At 37.6% G+C, this 19,801-nt stretch overlaps 1 protein-coding gene across 5 annotated transcripts in view; it reads right to left on the minus strand.

The window, feature by feature from the left end:
* Nucleotides 1-19,801, minus strand: part of srpk2 (SRSF protein kinase 2) — a 91,758-nt gene that overhangs the window by 26,808 nt on the left and 45,149 nt on the right. For all 5 annotated transcript variants that reach the window (XM_038280421.1, XM_038280422.1, XM_038280423.1 and 2 more), the window contains 6 exons: nucleotides 6,190-6,344; nucleotides 4,324-4,432; nucleotides 2,360-2,447; nucleotides 1,933-2,020; nucleotides 1,737-1,843; nucleotides 120-285 (listed from right to left, as the gene is read on the minus strand). In XM_038280421.1, coding sequence (XP_038136349.1) covers nucleotides 120-285; nucleotides 1,737-1,843; nucleotides 1,933-2,020; nucleotides 2,360-2,447; nucleotides 4,324-4,432; nucleotides 6,190-6,344 — 713 coding nt within the window. The remainder of the gene's footprint in view (nucleotides 1-119; nucleotides 286-1,736; nucleotides 1,844-1,932; nucleotides 2,021-2,359; nucleotides 2,448-4,323; nucleotides 4,433-6,189; nucleotides 6,345-19,801) is intronic.

A 19,801-nucleotide genomic window follows, 5' to 3' on the forward strand; every position in this document is an offset into this window, starting at 1 on the left:
TTTAGATTTATGAGACTTTTCTCCTTCAAAAGTTGATTTTTATCTTCACTAAGTGACATAAACTAAACCTGCCTATTTCCAGAACAAACAGCCCAGGATGAAAATGTTTGATTGGCTACCAGCTGATCCGGAGGGGGGTGGAGCTCCAGCTTTCTGCCATTCGGTCGCCTCCATGGCCATGCGCCTCACGAATACGTCATCTACACACATCAGGATGTTCTCAGGCTTGATGTCTGTGTGGATGATTTTACACTTTGCGTGGAGGTAGTCCAGACCCTGCAGGACCTACAGAATCATTCAGATAAACAGAGATGATAAACTTCACTATGGAGAAAATAGTAGCTATTCCATCGATGCCAAGATTGCTGACTTTTCATTTAGATTGAGCTTATCAAACAAAACTTGAAATTCTTGAAACCTTGTTTTCTTTAAATCGGCTTCTTTTTCAATGATAAAAAAAGAAAAAGAAAATAATGATTTCGATCTTAATAGAGGCTGAGACGGAGCCAGACTAAAATAGTTCACCGACTTCACATGCTAATCAGGTGGCTGATGGGAAAATGCCCCCCAGTCTAGAGTCTGAGGAGCAGCAGTGCTTGGATCTAAATTGAACTACTGTCTGCACCTAACTGAATTATCCACATTGTTCTGCTACCTTAAAACTGAGGACATGCAAACACGCTCTAATCAGGAGGTAATCAAAGATCTACACAGCCTATCATCAGGGACAAGCAGAAGGTTTTTAGAGATTCAATATCAGCAGAGTTTGCCTTTTTCTTAATTAACAACATCACAAACTTGGACTTCAAGCGGCCAAATGACTAAGATTGAGCTCATAAGCTACAAACACACCAGGTTGAATTATTGTTGAGGAAAAAAGGAATTCCAAAAAAAGTTAAAAACAATCCACTGGACTTTGTTTTCAAGTTTGAAGACATTTCGCTTCCCATCCAAGAAGCTTTTCCAATTCAAAATGTCAGAAATAGCCTCGAGTTTGAGGCTTTATAGAGTGGACCAAAAACGAAGCCTTGTTTCGGCTTAGAAAAAAGAAGCATGTACACTGCTGAGCAAGGCGGAGGGTCTGTGATGCCCTGGGCCTCTTTCAAAGACCTCTGGAAGAAAGTTAAAATGCATGGAAAAAACCAGGACACTTTAAATGATGCTATCCTTGGGATTTTAAACTAGTTAAACAAAAGATACAAAGTTTTATGTTGTCCAGGATGCGATAGAATTCCTTTGAATAGAGAATATATTTTAACCAAAGTGCAGCCAAGAAACAACATGTGAAATATTTCAGTTGATCCCACTGAAGCCTGTGAGGCAAAGACAACAAGAGCAAAGACTTCATCTAAAATAAAACTTTTTTTTTTATTATTATTATCATATTTCGTCGTTTTGGTTTAATACAAGATTGTTCTGTGAAACAAATTAGATGATAAATAATTATATCATCCATCCACACTAACTTGCTCTTTGCTCTAATCGACCTGACATAGATTTCTCACTAATGTCAACATGCTCAGTTACCTTGATTTTAACACAATAATCCTGCTATTAATGTCTCATAACATGATGTGCTGACAGATTGAATCTGTTTACTAGAGGAGAATATAATGTGTCAAACTGGGGCAGCTTGATGAATAATGGGGTCGCCATGTTAAAGCTGCTTCATCCATATTTAATAGAAACTACCACAGCAGTGTCTATAAGGACACAGTGTGTGTTTGTGTTTTCACCTGTCTGATAATGCTCTTGACACATGCCAGCGGGAGACCTTGGTAGTTGGATTTAATGATCCATTTCAGCAGGTGATGACCCAACACCTCAAACACCATACACACATCTGGTTTGACGAGTCAAGGGATTCCATTATCGTACCTCTGACGGGAACACACATGAAAACACAAACAGCCAAACGTCTAAAGAGGATACGTATGCCGTTGACTCCAGAGATCTTGAAGTCGTCGATCAGCTGCACAACCATGTCTTTGTTTGGGTCGCCAGGGTCGCTCTCTCTCACCTGGAGGCAAGGCGGATAAGGAAATATGTTAAAATAGAAGAGGAAGAGTAAAGAAGAGCGGGGCTAGGCGAAGTGGGATATTTCAATTAAACATATTAGTTAGAAGATATATCAAAAGAGTTAATTACTAAATGGATAAGCACTGCAGTTTGAGTATGCTGAGCACAATTTGACAAGAAGAAAAACTGAGATGCTCGAACAGAATGAGAAGGGTGAGGAAAAAAGGGAGGAGCTCTGGAGCTGAAAAATATTAAACACTTGGATTAACAGAAAGGGAAAACGGTCAGAAATGACAAGATGGTCAAAATAAAGAAATAAATAAACCAATCAGATTCTCACACATCGCAATAGTTTGATCTCATCCAGGGCCGTTTCTGTGTAGTGCTGGGCGCTCTTCACCACCTTCATCGCCACAAAGTTCTTCACTCTGAGATCAAACACAAACAAATTAACTGATTGATAGACTGGAGGAGGGAACAGGACTTTCTTCTTTTATGCTTAATCACATTTGTCTGAAAAGTTACGTCCTTTTGCATTTATATTCTCAGGGTATTTTTATTAAATATGTATATTCTCTCCCTAAAGCTCAAATAAAAGAGGATTACAAACCTTCAGAATAGCTATGATGATAATACAATGCTTTACTTTTTTTTTCTTAACATAAAGCATTCATATAAGAACAAAAGGACAAAAAATAATTTTTTGATGTCATGGTCATCTATGTTTGAAAGTTTTCATTTTATATATCTTTCTTTTTTAAACAATGATGTATTTTTTGCAAGTAAGATTTACTTTTATGATATTTCACCTCCTTTTTGTGAAGCATTTATTTAGGAAAATGCGCAGAGATAATGCAAAAAGAAAAAAGGCGATTTCCTCGCATGGACAGCACATTATTCATTTCTGTACTGTTAGTATCTCCATGCTGTAAAAGTTAGCAGAAAAATTGAGACCAGAAGAGAGGAATTAGCAAATGAACCATGCAAAAAAAAAATATATTTTTTTTTTTCAACAAAAAGACAAAACATTGATATAAAACCTGCTTGGCATATATTTATATTAGGAAACACATGGTCCTTTCTTCTCTTCTCAGAAACACAGCTATATAGCTGAGCTCACCAATATCAACTGTCTGTGCAGTTTTTTATCCTATTGAATTGAAAACGGGCTCAGAGCTCATCTACTTAGCTGCGTTTCTCTCCTATAGCCACTAAATCAGCTACTACTACCATTAACCCTTTATTTTTCTCTATATATAGATATAGATTACTCCTGGATAAATCCCTCTGCGCTCCTTTTATGTCAACACTCCATCTGCTCAAAGCTCTGTCCTTTGATGCGGAGGCCTTCACAAAACTTAGCCTAGTTGAGATGAAGTTTTCTTTTCTATTGTTAATGTTTGCTATATTCCCTTTCACCACAGACTAATCTGCAAAAGCCTGAATTGATTTAATCTGCTGGGTTTCCTTAGATAAAGAAAAAAAACTGATTTGTTTGTTTACTTAATGAAAAAACTGTTTATAGTTTCTAATTAATTTTTTTTAAGGATTTAAGATTTTGAGCTCAGAGCCGCTGAGACTCATTAATATATCAGTAAATGTTTGATGTATCCTGGAATTTAAAGCAATGTGATAAAAACGTCCTTTTCAAAACATCTTAAGAGAAGCCAGATTAAAAAATTGTAGTTTATGCCCAATTCAATTCACAAAAACCCAATTTTAAGTCTAAAATCTGATCCAAAATATATATTGATTCATTAAAAAAATAAGAACAGCAAAAACTAGACCAAATAATATGTATTCACAAAAAAGAATTTATTTGATTTGATTAAGAGTTTGAGACAGATCCAGGTTGTGCCCGCTATAAAGTTGCAACCTTACTCCATCCTTTAATCAACATTAGTGTAATTAACACCAGCGACCTGAGTAAGTGAGTTTGTGAGTGCGCACATCAGTCGGTGAGAGGTTTCTCTTGGCTTCTGATCCTGTCAGCCATCTGCCCTGGTTGCCACAGCAAACCAAGTTATAGTTCAAGTTCAGAGGTTCGGTTTCCAAGGTGGGATGGTGTTAGTTGCAGCTGTCGGCGAGGAAATGAGCAAGATGCTTTCAGTAGGTTCACGTGTGGTATGTGTTTGCGGTATATGTGACGTTTGTTTAAAAAGCAGGAACCTGCATGTGTGAACTTCTGCATTTTGAATTTCTGGGTCAGCACTGTGTTTGCAGAGGATGTGCATAAAGAAAAAGGAAGCTGATGTGTAGGTTATGCAACAGTCAAGGTGTTTGTGTGAGGGTGATGAGACTCACTGTATGTCCCAGCACAGCCATACTGTGGAGAAGTGGCCCCATCCTAACTTCCTGATCACATGGTACCTTCCGTTGAATAAATCCCCGATCTTTACCGGATGGTATCCTCCTGCGAGAATTAAAGCGAGGGGGGGAAGGTTACAGGGAGGTGTATCCGATACTGACACAATGGCAGAAAATGCATGAGCAAGTTAAGATTTTAACAGCACCAAAGGAGGAGGAGCGTATCCCTCATATGTAAAGGTTAGTGCATTTCCCCTAAAATTAAATGATCTTTAAACATAAATGGAAATAAACCACTAGAGGTTGCCTCTGATCAGATGATACAAAAAAGAGCTTTCTCTCCGTACAATATACAGCTCTACTTAATAAATAAAATGTTATTGAAAAAATAATTGAGTGAGGTTTTTATTACCAAAAGAGCCTTTAAATCCTTCATAGTGCACTCAGTGAAAAACTTTGAAAATCCAAATTTCAAGCCAATGTTGGAATCTAGGACAAGACCTTATTACTTTTGTAACATTCAAAAAATATGGATATTTTGATGGCAAACATGTATGTCGATGTAATAACAAGAAACGCCAACTAGACCGAATATATACAGAAAAATAACAAAAGTGCTTCTATTAGAAATTCATGAAAAACACTCAGAATGAAAGAAATACATTTTTTTTTGGTACAACATAACCTTAGAGGCATTAATGCTAATACTGGCACTTACATTTTTAAGTTTATAGACCTAAATATAATTGTTAACTAGGCTTATTAACTTTTTTACTTTATTTTATATATCATTCAAGGGCTCATCTAATTGGTCAAACGCCAGAATAAGATGTACAGCCATGTAGCAGTATCTTTGCTGAATATCTGGATTTTGATCTTGTGCTTCTAGACCTCACTGAGGGACGGGGGAGAATCCATTTGTAAGGGGTATGCAAGTGATCAAAAATGGTAACTTGCCCTATAAAGAATTAATCTAAGCATCATTGGGATGTATTTTCTAATTTGCAGAAAAAACGTTGCATAACATACATTTGCTCCATAAATGTAAGGTAATAATATTTACAATTGCATGCTGACGGTGTGCAGACGCTTTGTCTACATCAATAAACATCCTTCACCTCAGCATGCCAAGTGCTTAGCTTAGTGACACAGAAGCTAACCCTGATAATTGTTTTGACCATTTAGGGACTAATTATCGGTAAACAGAGGATCAAATGTTCAGTGTTTGATCGTCCAGTGATTAAATCACAGAGAAAAGTAACGTTCTCTGTCCTTGCACAGAAGCACAACCCGTTTAATCCAATACAAATATATTATATGCAACAGTGGCTCCTGAGAATCAACATCTGTGAACTTAAAATTCAATAATGGAGACGCAGCTGTCCCTATTTTCATCTTGGGCACACAGGAATCTTTGGCTCTTTAACCATTTTTAACTTTGTTTCCTGAAGTATGATCTCTTTTATCTCTTTCATTTATCTCTTTCAAATGTGGATAGAAATATGACTTTTGTGAGCTACGTCCAAGACCGAAAGTAAAAGGATAAGTTAAAATAAACTACAAATTTTGATTTTACAGCATTTCATCGTTTACAGAGTGATGAATAATGAAGAAAGTGGTATAAAGATGCAGTTTAAAGTAAGAAATGCCTTAGTTACTATGAACAACTGTTGATTCATTCTTGGCTGGAATCAAGAAACATTGAAACGTTTTTTAAAACCCAAAAAAAGCAACAGCGCAATAAATATCAGATGAGAGCTGAAAGCAGTAAAAAGTGCAGCAAGGACTCTGTAAAACAGATGTGGAGGAAGGAGGAAGGGCCCGGAGGGATGAATTCAGCACGTGCGCATCTGTAGCTCTGACCTTTACAGTAGTCTGCTGGGTCCTCCTGCTCCTCATCGTCAGAGCCCAAGATCTCTTCCTCTGGCTCAGGTTGTCCTGCCAGCTCAGGGGGAGGCGGAGGAGGTGGCGGGGGAGGGGGAGGGGTTGTAACCTGGGCTTTCTGCTGGGTTTCAGGCCTGTGAACACATCATTAAAATAAAACTTTAATAGGACCTTGTTTTTTTGGTATTCTAAGCAATGATCCACAAGCAGAACTGTAGTCTTAGCTATAAGAGCAGGTGGATTTTTCCCACTCAGATTTCAACTTTTTGAAGTTTCTTACTTGAAATACATCTTTAAAGCACACAGTGTTAGACTGCAGGAGTTTTGTAACGCAATGGAAAACAATCTGGGATTATATTGAGAAAGCATTTACCATGCTGAGATTAAGAAAGTTATATTTTTCATGTTAATAAACATATTTTTTATATCTTCAATTATTTGGCATTTTATATCGCCAAGGTATATAAAATGGTACAAAATATTTTCATGGGCATTGATATCAAATCTGGAGTTTTAGTATCTGGACAACTCCAGTACTAAATAGAATAAAATCTTAAACTGCATGGTAACCACTGTGTAAAATATTTATGATATAACATGGTATCCAGAGGAATGCAACAGAAATTCCTTTAACTTCTTCTAAAAGTTAGGTCAAGCAATCTAAGTGGTATAAAGGATACAGTGGTCTACATTAGCAATAGGACTAGTAAATGTGATTTTGATCAAATAAAAATAATCCTGCATATCCTGTTCATGAAAGACCAGGTTTATGGATTGTGACAGATGTAAATATCAGCTCAGGGTGTGCAGTATCACAGTCGTAGATCATGATGGGTTAGAGAATGTAATGAGTTGGCAATGTGGCCAGACTCTTTGATCGACAGTGATGCAAATTCTATGCATTGCAGTTCTATGTTTTAGATGTTGCCCGTCATACTGAAGAGTTTATGAAACCAGATGTGAGTATAGGCTAATCCAAGGTTTGACGTAAAGTTGGTCATGTGGACTAGAGTCAAAATCTACCAGTATAGTTAGTTAACAAAATCACCTTTTGATCACAATCAAACCGCAAAGAATAAGAAATCAGTTTTGTTGTTGAGATTGCATCGAAAGGCAGCAAAATGAAGATCTTTTGCAGATCACAATGACCCTGTAAAACTGGATTGTTTTTCAGTTTCTGTTGACACGTTGACACACACACACATGATTTGAAATGCAAAATATGGTGCTGTTATTTCTGTCAATATGACAACATAGACCAAGATTAGTTGAATCCTTCTTCCCTGGAAAGTTATTAAAGGAGGCCTGCGCTGCTGAAGTGCTTTGTTTTGTTGAACGCAGGGGTATTTAAACCACCAAATGTTACAAATCATTTTGTCCTCACTGTGTGAGAAGAGAAACTACTGAAGCCCCATGCCCCACCAGCTCTTGATAGCCAGAGGCGTAGCCAGAAAATGTTAATAAGGGTGGTCAGGCAATAACAAGTGTAAACTGAGGGGTGGCCGAAAGTGGATAACCAGAACCTCAGAGTCAATCTACGCTATTGCAACAGGAAAATTAACGGGCAAAACATCCATATTTTCTAAAGACAAACTATACTTTCCTACAACTTTTGCTAAAAAATAGACTCATATATATTTAAACATCCGTCTAGATAAAAGGTACAGTGGATAAACTTGTCTTTTATCTTTCACCTTTTATATTGTCAATACCTACTTTTATCAATAATCATTGAGCATAAAATTGATATTTAAAAGTACTAATATCTACATAAATTGATTATTTAATACATTTTTATTCAAGTAGTTATTTATAATTTCACTGAAGACTCCTAGATAATTTGCAACGATACATAATTTTCTCTTTACCCCATAAGACAAAATCTAGTTCTGAAAAGAGCATTAGATTGGATTAGATTAGATTAGATTAGATTAGATTCCACTTTATTGTCATTACACAGGTACAGGTACAAGGCAACAAAATGCAGTTTAGGTCTAACCAGAAGTGCAATAGCAGCAAGTGCAGGATAAATAATGGTTCCATAAATTCAGGACATGGTTTTCTACTGAATAAGTATAGAGATGAATACTACAGTATTATAAACAATGAATATAATATATGGATCACTAGTGATATGAACTAAATTTACAGCTGGATATACAGGTGGATATTACAATAAAAAAGTTTTTTTTACAGTTATGTACAATAGCATATATACAGATGGGTTTTACTATAAAATTAATAAATAAAGTTTGTAAAGAAGCTATATAAATTAAAGTGCAGTGGAAGGTAATTGCATATTAAGTACATTATTGCAGATGTAAATGTAAACAATTGGTACTGTGAATATAAGCAGTCGGCAGTGCAAATCAGTTAAATAATTCTATAATCATCATCTTTAATGTTAACATATTGATGTGTATATTCAACCTCAGTGTTTTTGTTGTCAAGTAACTGTAAATATATGAAAAATTTCAATTTTGAATATTCCACTTGAGAGTATTACTTCTGCCACCATCATATTTACACAATAATCCAATATTTCAATAATTTTTTTTGAGAAACTGAAAAATTGACATAAAACTGTAAAAAATTAAAAGAAATGCACTTTATATTGCTTTACTGTTTCAGGAAGTCAGTTGTTGAAATAAATAAGCAGTAGGGAGTTAAGATCAAAAATCATAAATCACGTGATTTAAATATTCAATTTCTAATATATTCCCAGCTTTATTTGTATATTTTTATAACATTAAATTGTATATTTTCTTGCGAAAGTTTTATATTAGCAGCTGGCTTTCAAAGTGACAATGAACTTCTTTACTTTAATTATAATATTTCAACATAATTAAAACATAATGTGGTCATTAGGATAGATTTGTAGAACTGCTACTCAGAATGATCCACAGCAATAAAGTAATAGTTTTAAGGCTACAATCATAAGAACAAGAGTAGTCTTACTTTGATCTTATAGTTAGAGGCCATGGATGTAATAACATGAACATTAAGCAAAATATTCTTAATTACACCTCTGGTATGAACAGGACAAAATACATTTTCCTGATAATGAGGTAGTACTTCAAAGTGTTCATTTAGTTGAAAATCGGTCCATATGTCAACTGAAAGTTCACACATTTTTAAACAGCTGCTCTTGCATACATTTGGTCATTTAACTATGAGAGTAAGCACAATACAATAAGTATTTGAAGTGGGGCTCATCAGTTGACCCAACATGAGCAACATACTCCAAACCTTTGCTCTAATTGGAAACTGCCCCAGAAATAGCCCAGTGACCGGATTCCGATGAGTTTTATACTTTGGATGGTAGCTAGAAACTATTTTTCTCAGCAGAAAGTCCTTTACATGCAAGCACTTTCTGATTGTGAATGTCTTTCGTTTCTTTGTGAATAAACCACAAACATATCTATTTTAACAATTAGTGAGGTGTTTAAAATGAAGTCATACATGAGACAGAGCAGCTAGATCGCATCAGAGCGTCGGGACACAGTGTGAGAACATACAGTATATCGGGAGCTGTGAACTTTTAAACCCAGCGGATTCGTCGTACATTGTGAGCTGTAGCTGCGTGCAACGATTGAAAAAAATCGCAGTGTATGCCCGGCTTAAGCAAGCATCAAACCATGTCAGTAGGTGCATTTGTAGTAGATATACAACAGAAAACAATAGCTAAAACCAATTCAGGTCAGAGACAACAAGAAATCAAAGCGAGAGGTTCAAGGTAGATACATTCAAAATGCAGAAAACATTTTCTTATTAAGGTATGATGACAACATCTTCACCTTACATTTGTCTCTATAAAGCAAACTTAGATAACATTAACTCTAATAAGAAGTCAAACACTCAGGGATTTCTGTGATAGTACGAAAAAACAAGACGTACAAAACAGCGGTTAGGGTAACCTCTCTTGTTTGTTGCCACGGCAACAGCAGAAAGGGAGGCTTGATGGATACGGGACCCAAAATGTTAATGCTTTGACAAACACACACACACACATTGTGACTTTACAACTCTATGAAACCACCACACATACTAAAACACACAGGCTATCAAGGTTCTCTGTCCTTGCAGCAGGACGCCACCTCTTTACCAAAGCAGTCACGTAGAATGTCATACATCTCATCCATAACCTCAGCGCTATAGTGAGATTCATCCTGCCATTAGCGCTACGAATACCTGCCCCTCATAAGATCCTGAAGCCAAGCTTAGCTATAAGAAGAATTAAAACAGTCTCAAAGAGAAGCAGAGGAGAGATGGTGACAAAAAGGGATGAAATTCCAACAGGGGAATGGTTTAAAAGGGCTACAGAAATAAAACAAGGCAGAAGAAGGTTGAGAAACACAGTGGCAAGTTTGAAAATGTATATCTGGATAATTACACGAAAACAGAAGCCAAAGATGCAGGTCTGAAGAGCGCAGAGAAAGTCCAAATACAGAAACCATGAGCAGACGCCACAAAAGACAATGTGACAGACCAAAGGAGAAAAGAGAAACACAGGCCACAAGAATATCGCAAGTTTGGAGAACACATGAACATGTCATCAGGTCCCAAACCACACATTGTTAAGTGACTAACAGTAGCAAATGACCCAACCTTTAATAGATGCAATGCAGCAATCATACAGAATATAAAGATGGCAAAAATCGATACGGACAAAAAAATTAATTGCATAGCTGCAAAGTGTAATGAAATAATAGATGGTGAACAGCAGAGTATATGTAAAAATAAATAGAGCTGGAGAATTAATGGCAATTCTAATGTATTTACTATTTAAAGATTGAATTTAAAGGTATAGAGGATAATCTTTTATTTCCAGGTGGATCATCTCATTAAGTGGTCCTCCTAATTGTCAATCATTCTGGTGAAATGTTTACGTAAGGCACATCCGTTACAGGATTTGCTGTCACGTCTGCCGAATGTCGCCATAGGCTGTCGCTACCTGACAGGGGCGACTAATAACAAAGATGGTGCAGGCACCGCGCTGTGGAGGAGGAGTTACATGACCAATGGGAAGCAAAAAGGAGTGATCATCTGTCCAAACGGTCAGTTAACTGAGTTTTCCATAAACTCCAATATATAGTCCCCGCTCTATATAGTGATTGAGGGGTTTAGGGGTTAGGGCGGACGTTTGGTCACAGTAAGCGTGTATGAGCTATGAGAAAAGCAACTTTTAAACAGAGTGTGCAGGAGGATAAATGTGCTTGTGCATGCTCTCGCACGCTTTTAATAGGCGTTCCCTCTCAGGAGTGGATACAGGGTTGTGGATGTACATTTTCTTTAAAGTAGAGAGGTCCTCCACAATACCTTTAAGCATCAGATCTTTGGGTCATATAATAACAAGAGTAAGAAACACCCTTTCACACTGCAGCCCTTTAAACTTCTCTGTCTCTGCTAAAGAATAGCATGATGCTAACACTGCCATGTTTTACCAAAACAATGTTGTATTCCTGGAATATTTTAAGATTTAAGTTCAAGTCCAAAAACTCTAGTCCTCTATGTTTTTTCCGTCTTCCTTTAGGGATCAAATGAATACAGAAACTCTCACTGCTTTCTTTGCACCACTATACTTAAATGTTAAAATGTTTAATGTTAAACAACCTCTACAAGCCACTTTTTGTTTACTAACAAACACAGATTATACTGACTTACCCAAATATACTAAATCCAGTGATTTCTGAAAGCCGCGGGTTGTAATGGGCCAAACATAAACACTTGCTTTGGCCTTTTTGCAGCAATGTGACCAAATCTGAACAAATTCAATGGCAAGAAGTTGTTTTGTTGCTACATGGCTGCAGGTGTTATGCTACGTTCACACCAAACGCTTTTGGAGCAGCAGAAGCAGATGGTTTACATGCAAAGTCTATGGCTGACGTGCATCAAAATATCCTGCAACGCGTCTAGAGAAGCAGCGCATCTTGACGCATCCGAGGAGCTGAAGCAGCGTAGTCAGGTATTTTTTTAAATGCGCGATGACGGTTGCAGAACCTGTGCGGCGAGGGCGTAAGTGCGCACAGAGACCGATTTGACAGCTGCAGAGGCTATGCGTCAGAAGCATAAAATGGCCTTTAGGCGCATGAAGAGCTGCACAAGCAGTAGCTGCTGGAGTTGGAAAAATTTAACTGTTGCTGGTTAACGCAGCGCATCATCCAAACATTGAAGCTGATCTGGGAGCTGGCAGGGAGACGGACACAGCACTGCCGATGAAGAGCGCTATGATCACTGATCTGAAACAGTTTCGTAATGCCTAATATAACTTATAATGTCGAAACCTGCCAGAAAAATATATTCGTTTTTATTATTCTAGTGCCTGCAATTTGTACCACATACCATAAAGAAACACTAAAATCTACTTCCAGCAGCCATTAACAGTAGCGGGAAAAAAACACCAAGAGACAATCGGGCCTGAGGCAGCTGCTGCTGTATTCTCAGTGACAGCGTACTGCCAGTATGTGGGGGTCTGCCAAAAAACTTTTCAAGGCAGGCTGCTAATCTGGCTGAACTGACTGCACAGACAATGTTTTAAGGTAGACTTTCTTGCATAAAAACATATGAAAACTACTTTTTACTCACTTATAACGGCAAATATAGCAGAGCCACTCTGGACCATTGAACATAGGAGCAGCACAAGCATTAGATTCATCTTTAAAAACCTTTAAGGTGCGTCTGAACTTAATGTGTACAAGTGTCAAAAATGAAGCACCAGGCGCCTTTTTTGCTGCTGAAATTGCTTTTGGTGTGAACGTAGCATTAGGGTGCAGGGTTAGCATGCACTTTCAGAAACACTATGCTATAATATTTCAGTCTGTTTTGCTCTTAAATGGACAGAGTCTGTGTTTAGGTTGCTGAGTCAAAGTAATCTAGAAAAATTCCTCCTCGCTTTCATATCCAAAGGCTCTTACTGCAGAGTACAAGTGAAGACAAGAAGGTTGAGCCATAAAACACTATGCACTGTGAAAGAAACCACTGTAGAACATATCATCCATTCCTCAACATCTCACGAGTGTTGACACGTCCAGACCGCTATAGTGTATCTTTACCCCAGAATGAATCAGTGTCTGTCAGGACCTGAGCAATTATCAATCTCCCCTCTCATGCTATGTCATGTTATCTGTAACCTCAGAGATAAAAAAAATAATAAAATAAAGAAGTTTTTCCGGGAATCTTACCAACAGAAAAACCTTTCTCTTCCTAAGAAGTTACCTAAGAACATTCCAGTATGACGGACGTTCAAGTAGACAGAAAGCTGTCAACATGTAAAATATTCACACCAGAAAACCAGCTGAGCTCTGACATCTATTGGATTTTATGACAGCAGGTCAGGTATGTAGAAAATGCTAAGATTAAGTATCGATAAGTTGCTTAGTGGGATGTAAGCTAGAGTTACACAATGGTGCAGTTAGTAGGACTCTTGTCTTGCATCAAGAAGTTTGTGGATTTTAAATCTGACCCTCGAGTCTTTCAGCATGAAGCTTTCCGACTTGGATTTCTAAATACTTGGGCTTCCTCTCTCAGTCTAAAAGCATCACTGTTAGTAGGGATACATAGATCCAATATTCTTATCGGTATTGGTCCAGATATTAAGAAAAAAAACTAGATTGGTAAACGTGTTAAAAACAAAATCTGTAATCATGTAGACCAGCGGTCACGGATTACCGAACCTCAGTCCGGATCCGGACCCACCTGCTTGTTAATCCGGACCCAACCTGATTTACAACATTTACAAATTACTGCATGTTGTCTGACAACACTGTCTAACTTCACTTACACCGCTTCTCCTGTTAATATGCTAAAGCCCTCCGGAGATTCCAGGACCAGGCTGCACGTGACTCAAATTAGCCAATGAGCTGCTGTCAGTCTGGGTCACTGCAGCGAGCCACTTAGACACAGCAGACAAACCTGTGGCAAGCCAGGCGATGGGAAAGAAGGAGAATACGATGAGAAAAAGAAAGCAGAGAAAGCGTGGACTACTGGAAGAAGTGTAGTGAACTGGGGGGAAAAAAGTGAAATGGTGTACTCAAAGGTGACCCTGAGCATTTTGAGTATGTTTGGCTCAACCTGCTGCTGTGAAGCAGGATTTCCCACCATGAACATAGTCAAAATAAATATTGATCCAGGCTCAAAATCAGTAACCTGACTCCGCCAGATGGATTTGCTCCGCATATCCATCTAGAAACCTTCCGTTGAAGTAATTTTGGGAAGGGGCGAAAATACTAGTTAGCTGATTGGCCTATGTTGGTGATAGACGGGCCAAATAAACCAATCAGATCAACAAAGCATATGACGTAACAGAGCGACGACGAAGAGGAGCAAATTGATAGATCAAACTCTTGCCGAAACCAGTCGGGAGAAGAGCAAAAACATCTTTTCCTCTGAGAAAAGCCTCCAGAGCAGTGTTTTGCTCTTCTTTCAGTGAAGAAATACTCTGTAATTCCGATAAAACTTGCTCGATAGCCACGCTAACGCTAGTTTCATCGGCTGAAGCCGCCATGTTCTTTAGACTGAACTGTCACGCTTCTCGTTGCGTCACACCTCAACCTGCCTGAAAGCCAACGCTGATTGGACGTTCGTTTGGTGAACGGCTCCAATTTTTCTTTAACGGAGAGTCTCCAGACTGATCTGTGAGTGAAACCCTGAAAGCTCGCGAGATCAGGATGGTCTCATGAGGCTACAAAATGAGCACCTTGATATGTGCTTTAGAATGGCTTTGTTGCCATTTAAACCCAGGTTTAAAACCTTGCAGGTCAGCCTAAAGCCTTGTTAATCCATAAAAAAGAGAGAAAAAACAATTGGTCAGTTTAGGTGTTTTATAAAATATATGAATCAGGAAATTGTCTATATACCAAACTGAACGATTGTTGTTCTCTGCTTCAAAAGCAATTTAGATTTTTAAATGGGAAAATTTTCTATTTTTTGATTTTCTATTTTTTATTTAAAAATTCAATATATAACATGTGTGCATTAAAAACCTTTTATTTCAGAGTTAAATTCTGTTTAAAGTAACAGATTATAATAAAAATGTCTCTGGACCTTTACTGGTTGATAGTTTTCTTTATTTGGACCTTGCTGATCTTTAATTGGTGACCCCTGATGTAGACCTTAATAAATATCTTGGTGAGCTCTCAGTGTTTCAAACTTAAGAGTACAGTAACCCTGTGAAGAATTTGAGCTGGTCAGCTTGTTTGACGAGCACTTTTCTTATAGTCAGAGTGAATATAACATGCTGAAAAGAAAGAGTATCAGTGCATTACTGCAGAGGAGTGTGACAAAAGGAAATTATTAAAGCCCTGCTAGATTTAGATAAGTAATCTGTCAATTTTGCTAACAGTGAGTGACCAGCCCAGAGTACCGGCTTGAATTCGACAAATTGAGGTAGAAGCTAAACATTAGGGGGATGACATGTCGGCATTCCTACTGAAGCAAAATAATAGAAGTTTAAAAAATGTAAAGATGGAAAAAGTCACGGCCTTTTTAGCAATTATACAAAAAGAAGATCATTAACCATTAACAGGGGTCCGGAGGACTGCACATGCCTTGATTTCGACTTGCCAGTTTCTGTTTATTTTGTTTTCAGCTGAGAGGCTCCAGAGAAGAGGATGACGCATTTATGCTGAGCGGGAATGACGTCTGGCTCTGAATTCCTTTGCCTACACACTGTTGGATTTTGGAGTCTCCTTTGTTGTTTTTGCAGCTTATGAGCTGATCCACAACACACACATTCAGAAGTCCTGCAATCTTGCAGAGCACCTGACCTATAAGAGTTAAGGTTTTCCCTTCCTTCCTGGCAATTTGGTTTCGGTTCCATTAAAATGCTATTTAAGCCCGGCGTGGGGGTTTTTCACTCTAGAATCGAAAAAACAAAATGCAGCAGCAGGGTACATTTAGTAAATTTTTCTGCTCTTGAACTGTGTTTTTATCCAACAAAGAAATGGTGTACAAAGGCTTGCTCTATCTTACATCATCTTCCTTAGATCTATTCTGTTCTAATGTTTTCCACATCACACCTCATGCATCAGGGAGGTGACCTGTTGGTAATGACAGACTCACAGGACATGACAAGCACATGTCGGACCAGTAAGAAGCCCAGCAGAAAAGCTGATCCCCACCCCCACCCCCCCCCGAAGTTCAAACTCCATGACTCATCTTTAAATATCTTTCATTATCACCAAGGTAACAGATATTCCTTAGCAACAAGGGCCCTGTCCTCCGCTCCTAATGTTAAGGCGTGGGTTCTTGGACTGTGGTGGCGGTCCTTCAGCTTCAGGTCTCAGTTGCGACGAAGGTGTCTATCTATACCTCTGATTCATTTACCATTCATTTTCCTTCCCTCCATCTTGGCCGTGTGAGCCAAGACAGCTGACTCATTCTCTCCGCTCCCTCGGAAGATCCGTCTGTGTGCAGAACTTCGATCTCACAGCTATTTTCAGGATGCAGCCCTAACGTCACAAGCGGCACTGGGCTCCCACGTCGCAGACTGTAAGTTGCACAGCGTGGCTTAGCAGGATTCCACCCATTCCTCAGAATTCTCTTACTGGTTTTGTGCAGATTTTCAGGTGCTGCACAGTGACTGAAGGTGACTAACCCCAGCATTCATCAGAAAAAAAATTTGCACAAGACTATAAACCCAAAGAATGCAGATTTACTTTTAACACATCTGCAACTTATTTAGCAACTGGAGCCCTGTCCAAAACTTTCAATACTTGCTATTTAAATTTCCTACAGGAACTTGAATATCTTTTATGCATAGGCATCAATTTGTGCATTTTGATCACAACAAATTGAGTTTAGTCAGAAGTAGCCAACTCATAAAGCTTTTATGCAGAGCTAATGTTGGAGTGGTGTTGCAAAGCATTTAAAATGCTCCATTTTCTGTATTTACACCCAATTTCCATACTTTGATTTAAGGCATTTCTATTCAGTGTAGGATCATCCATTTTAGATTTAATCAGTCAGAGGTTTCAGAATACTGATGCAGACAGATCTTCACGTGACAGAATCCATTTGGAGTAAAACTACTGTGACCTTTTGATATCACTTAGTCTTACTAAACAAGAGCCAAAGTTTTTCAAATATTACTTTGTTTTTTAAATCCTTTTTTTATCATATTATACTGTGCTTTCTTGTTCCGTTTTCCTGGTTAAACCGCCATCGTTTTAATTTATTACAGCATTTAATCCAACATTGCAGTTGAAGGTTAAAAAGGAATCAGGACTGCATTGAATTGGGAGACCCAACAAACCATTATCCTTCAGGCTACTGGTCAGTCCAGTGTTTGTCGCTCCATTTTACAGAGACTGTATTGATTCCTGGGGAAACTCCCCACAGGCCACTGGATACGAGTCACTACATTAGATTGACTCATCTTTATAGTACATCCATTATTTGACGCAGTTCCCGCAATGATACAAACACACAAATCTGACATCACGCAAAAATCATTTCTGGTATTTAATTCTACATAGAGCTATAGTAAAGATGGAAAAATGTACAAACTATGCAGCGTTAGTGTTTCTATATCATATGAATCTCAAAGCTAGAGGTCAGCTTTTACCTCACTTGTATGGGATGAAATGAACCGTAATCCTAACACATAAAGCTGCAGTGCTTTTTCATATTGCAGTCCTCTCCTCTCTCTTCAGTGCTCTTGTTCACTATGTTCTAAATGTAAACATTTCAGTGCAGTGAAGCAATCTGGACACAAAGCATTTTATTGTTAGAGCCGCCCACACCCATTGGAGGCTTCTGCTACAAGCCCATGAGCATGTATAGGAAAAGCTATTATGAACTCATACATGCTAAATTCAATAACGCAGTTAGCTACAGTATTTATTTTTAGCTGATTTAATTTGCATCTGAATAATAATACTGGTAATAAACACCTACTAGTATGTAAAACCTAACCTATTTAGCTCAATTCCTATATTGGAGACAACAGTGGAGTCTTGATTAAGTTAAAAGACACAAACATGTAATCGTGATCTATAAGGTTAATAACAAAATAATCTGATGGACAAAAAAACATGAGTTTGATCTTGCAAAATTTTTATTTAGAAAAGTGATTCTCCTGCCTGAATTTGTTAATAATGGCATCCTTTTTGTTTAAAAAAAATAAATAAAAAAATTACTTGGGGTTCATACCCTTTTCGGTCCCATTGCATGATTTTTAAACATCAAATAAGATTCCAAAAAGTTAAAAAAGATCAAATAAGATGTTATGATCAGCACTTGAGTAGCCGTTTCTCATAAAAACCTACATCTTACTGTTGCTTAAGTAAAAGTACATTGTCCATATACTCTTACCTTAGTGCATCTTATGGATACACTAACATACGGAAGAGGATTAGGGAGACTGGAAAAAAACAACAACTGATTTTTAGATTTTATTTCAGTTTAGTATGGGAAAAAAAAGTCAGAATTCTGACTTTTTTTCAGAATTCTGACTTTGTTTCAGAATTCTGACTTTAATCTCAGAATTCTGACTTTTTTTCTCAGAATTCTGATTTTTTTTCTCAGAATTCTGACTTTAATCTCAGAATTCTGACTTTATTGCTCAGAATTCTGAGATTAAAGTCAGAATTCTGAGAAAAATGTTAGAATTCTGAGAAAAAAAGTCAGAATTCTGACTTTGTTCCCCATACTAAACTTTAACTAAATTTTAAAATCAGTAAACTTTTTTTTTTCCAGTGGCCCTAATCCTCTTCCGTACTAACAGCCTCTGATGTTAATAAAAAAAGTTAAAAGAATGACTGGTTATCCACATTTTGTACATATCTACTGTTTTTTAGGTATACTTAGTTTTAGTGTTTTGGTTTTACTTTTATGTTATAAATAAAATTAGGCACTAGGCAGTCTATAATGTGTGTTGCTGCAGATTCAGGTGAATATTAAATACGGTAGTTACAGAAACTGGTAAAGAACGGAGGGGGGATTTCTTTACACATAACTGCTCATGTAACACTGACTGTTAGTTTGTAATTAACACTAAGGCCTCGTCCACAGAGGGATGAAATTAGTTGTATCCACAAAGGTATGTTTTGGTTTACGCACTGCATTTAAATAGATCCAGGGTTTTAGGAGAACAAAAACAGTCTTTTATTTTCTTTTCTTTTTTTTTTTTTTAAATCAAGTCCCATAGTGGAACATTTTCAAAATGCTGATTCTGTGTTTTGTGATTAAGAGCAAAATGCGTTTTTTCCTGAAAGAAGGAATTAGCTCCATCTCACTCTGTAACCAGCATCTGCTGCATTTGCATCCCATGAGTTGTCAGTGCATGGCTGTGTTTTTGTTGACTGTTTTGGGGTGTTTCTGTGGCACCAGTGGGGCCAGCATACATGCTTTAGTGCCTTAAACCAACACTGAGTAACTTTTCAACCTACATTAAATATTTTCATAACTTTGGGACTATACGTTGATTTAGAACTAGTTGAATGACACGTCTGTTATGACGGGAGGGGGTCTGTGTCACTTTCACCGGCACTAAGCAACGTTGCACATCTTTTATTGTAATTTTGTATGCAGTGTATGCAAAACAAAAATTTTATTTAGTACAGCTTTTCAGACAGTAAATGTACATTTTGAT

Source organism: Cyprinodon tularosa, unplaced genomic scaffold (genome assembly GCF_016077235.1).
Source record: "Cyprinodon tularosa strain WSP-4 unplaced genomic scaffold, ASM1607723v1 ctg16, whole genome shotgun sequence".
Lineage (NCBI taxonomy): Eukaryota > Metazoa > Chordata > Actinopteri > Cyprinodontiformes > Cyprinodontidae > Cyprinodon > Cyprinodon tularosa.